Below are 2742 nucleotides of genomic sequence, written 5' to 3' on the forward strand. Positions count from 1 at the left end.
GCAGGCAGCCTGAGGTGTGCAGGGAAAGCTGGCATTGCTGTCCCACAGCCAGCAGCCCCAGACAGACCATGGGGATGCCCTCTGCTCCAAGACTCTTGGACTCATGTCCTCCCTTTTCCTGATGATTCACAGAGTCTCAGCCTGGGGGCCATGGGACCCAGGTCAACGTCACCTGTATCGTGAATGTCTGCAGCAGCTCTGAGCACAGCCCACGGTGCCCTTCCCAAGCCAGCGCCACAACGGAGGATGTAGACACCAGCCCCTCAGGCTGCCCGAAGGATGAGCAGGTCCCCTTCTCCCAGGAGGAGCGCCCCTTTCAGTCCCTGCGGGAGACCCCAGAGACTTTGCTACAGAGCCTGGAGAAGTCCCTGCCCCTTGGTGTGCTCGACCAGGGCATGAAGCTTGGTTAACAGGGCTGCCATGGGCCATGTCACAGCCGGAGAGGGCTGAGCCCTGACAGGGCCACTCCATTCCCTTCAGGCCCCTGTCCTCACAGGCATCTGTGGTTATTTCCAGGTCAGGTTACTACTACAATGGTGGGAAAACCCCACTATCATGGTGCAAGTCCTTCATGGGAGGTGGCTGGCATGAACCTGCGGGACATGTTCTTGTTACCTGAACCTGACCCCAGCTGGACCTGCATGTTTGACTTCTCGAGCCCCTGGTGGCTGGCCCCTCCCCTGACTCTGAGCTGACTCTGGCTTTCCAGAGGCCACAGTATCCGTCCCTTCTGTCAGGCTTGCTAAGAAGGAGAGACACTGTGTGCCACCCTTGGAGAAAGGACAGCGCTTCTGCCTGGATGCAGAGACCGCAGGATGGCCCTTTGGAGAGGAGACTGCTGGTCACAGGGTCTGTGGGGAGGAGGAAGTGGCAGCCCTGTAGGGGCCACAGATTCCTTGGATTAGTTCAGGGCGGCTGGAAGGTAGCACCTCCAGACCCCGTACAGCTTGTTCTTCTGTACCTGGTGTGAAAATCTGGGCCCAGGCAACAAGTGTTTTTACTCCATGCTACAGCCAAGGGGGCAGATCTTGGACCTAGTGTGTGTGTGTGTGTGTGTGTGTGTGTGTGTATGTGTCTTGGGTAAAGCATGTGCTCAGCATGCTCGGTGCTCTGGTCCAATCCCTACGCCCCTGAAAATGTGAGCGCCGTGCAGGTCAACAAGGCAACAGAACCAAGGCATGGTGGTGCACGCCAATGATCCTGAGACTGTCTCCAGAAAACCAACACAGCCAGCCCCTCTGATGCCCTTGGCGCCCACCACCACCACCTTTGACTTTCACTGCAAAGTACCCAAAGCTCCCACCACCCCGCTCCCACGTATGGCCAGTGGCTCGAAGGCAACACCCTGGACTTCAGAACTGGGGAGGTCTCAGGCCTCTGCAGCCACCTTCTCCTACCTCAGCCTGGACCGACCCGCAACCTCCCACCCCAACATCCCTGCCCCAGGGCAGCCAAAGAGCCCTTTTGGTACTGTGCCAGTGATGATGCCCAGCACATGTGAGAAGCCAAGCGCCAGGCGTCCGTGTCTGTTGTGTGCCGCGGGGTCTGCATAGTGGATGCCGTCCCCAGGCAGCTGAAGCCAGCCCTTCCCCACTGGCGAGGCCGGAGCACGGGCAACTGTGACCTGATTTCAGAAAGCAGGGTTTGGGGACCCCTGGAAAGGCCTGTTCAGTCTCAGGTACTTGGATCCTTGTTAATCAGTTCCACTGGACTTGAACTTGGCAGCTGAACTGTGGTGGGGGAGGAGAGCCTTCCGGTGACCACAAAGACCCACAGGGCTTTCTGCCCCTGGTCCAGATCAAGGTGTCAGACGCCAGCCCTGCCAGGTCTCTGCCTGCCTGGACCCTGGGCAGCGACGGCGCGCGTCCGCCCCCTGGTGGACAGTCTGGAGAGCCCCGAAGGTCTCTGGGTCTAAGTGCAGCTCCCCTGCTTGTGCTGATCAGGATGATGAGTTTGCACTGTTTGTTGGGCAGCATTCTGAGTTATTAATAAATTTTCTTTGTGTTACTTCCGGTTTGCGTTGACTCAGGCTCTGGATGGTTCTGGGTTGGGGATTCACCGAAGGCCTGTTGGCCTGTCAGCAGTGTGTGAATAGAAACGAGGGTGCTGGCCAGGGAAGGCTCAAGGTGGGGCTGGCTCCAGAGGTCTCCCCAAGAGCCCTAGGCTCTTGCCTAGGGCCCATGAATGTCCATACAGAACTTCCAGCTCAGGACCCGGCAGCTGCGTCCAGGTGACCCCGTCTTCTTGGGCTCCCAGCCTAGTCTTGGGCAGGCGAGGTCTCTACGCTGTGCCCCTCACAAGCAGCTGGATGCTCACCCAGGAGAGTGGGCCTTGACTATCCAAGGTTGTGCAGGGAGAGGAGCCGATTCCCAGGAGCTCCATCCCAAATACTCTCCTCCCCCAGGGCTCTGGGAGTGGAGCGGTGTGGGGGTGGGGACCCCTTAGCTGCTGGGGAATGGGCAGGAATTTTGTGGAACAGTGGATAGAAGGTCAGGGACAAAGGGAGGTTTTGTTGTTGTTGTTTGTTTGTTTGTTTGTTTTAATATGAGATGTTAAGTTTGGGGGCTGGGGAAATAAATAGCTTGGCGGTCTAAGTGCCTGCCTGGCAAGCTCAAGGAACAGAGGTTGATTCCGGTAACTGCGTGCTGTGCTGGCTGTGCCGGCTGTTCCGGGCATACCATGCTGGCCACTGAAACCCAGAGTGGTGGTGCATGCCTGTGATCCCAGCTCTGGGGATGTCCC

At 58.1% G+C, this 2742-nt stretch overlaps 1 protein-coding gene across 6 annotated transcripts in view; it reads left to right on the forward strand.

Moving 5' to 3' along the window:
- Positions 1–2007, forward strand: part of Tnfrsf1b (TNF receptor superfamily member 1B) — a 28798-nt gene extending 26791 nt beyond the window's left edge. For all 6 annotated transcript variants that reach the window (XM_023699467.1, XM_023699469.1, XM_023699468.1 and 3 more), the window contains exon 10: positions 133–2007. In XM_023699467.1, coding sequence (XP_023555235.1) covers positions 133–410 — 278 coding nt within the window. In that variant the 3' untranslated portion in view covers positions 411–2007. The remainder of the gene's footprint in view (positions 1–132) is intronic.
- Positions 2008–2742: the final 735 nt, after the last annotated feature.

Source organism: Octodon degus, unplaced genomic scaffold (genome assembly GCF_000260255.1).
Source record: "Octodon degus isolate 3935 unplaced genomic scaffold, OctDeg1.0 scaffold00113, whole genome shotgun sequence".
NCBI classification, from domain to species: Eukaryota; Metazoa; Chordata; class Mammalia; order Rodentia; family Octodontidae; genus Octodon; species Octodon degus.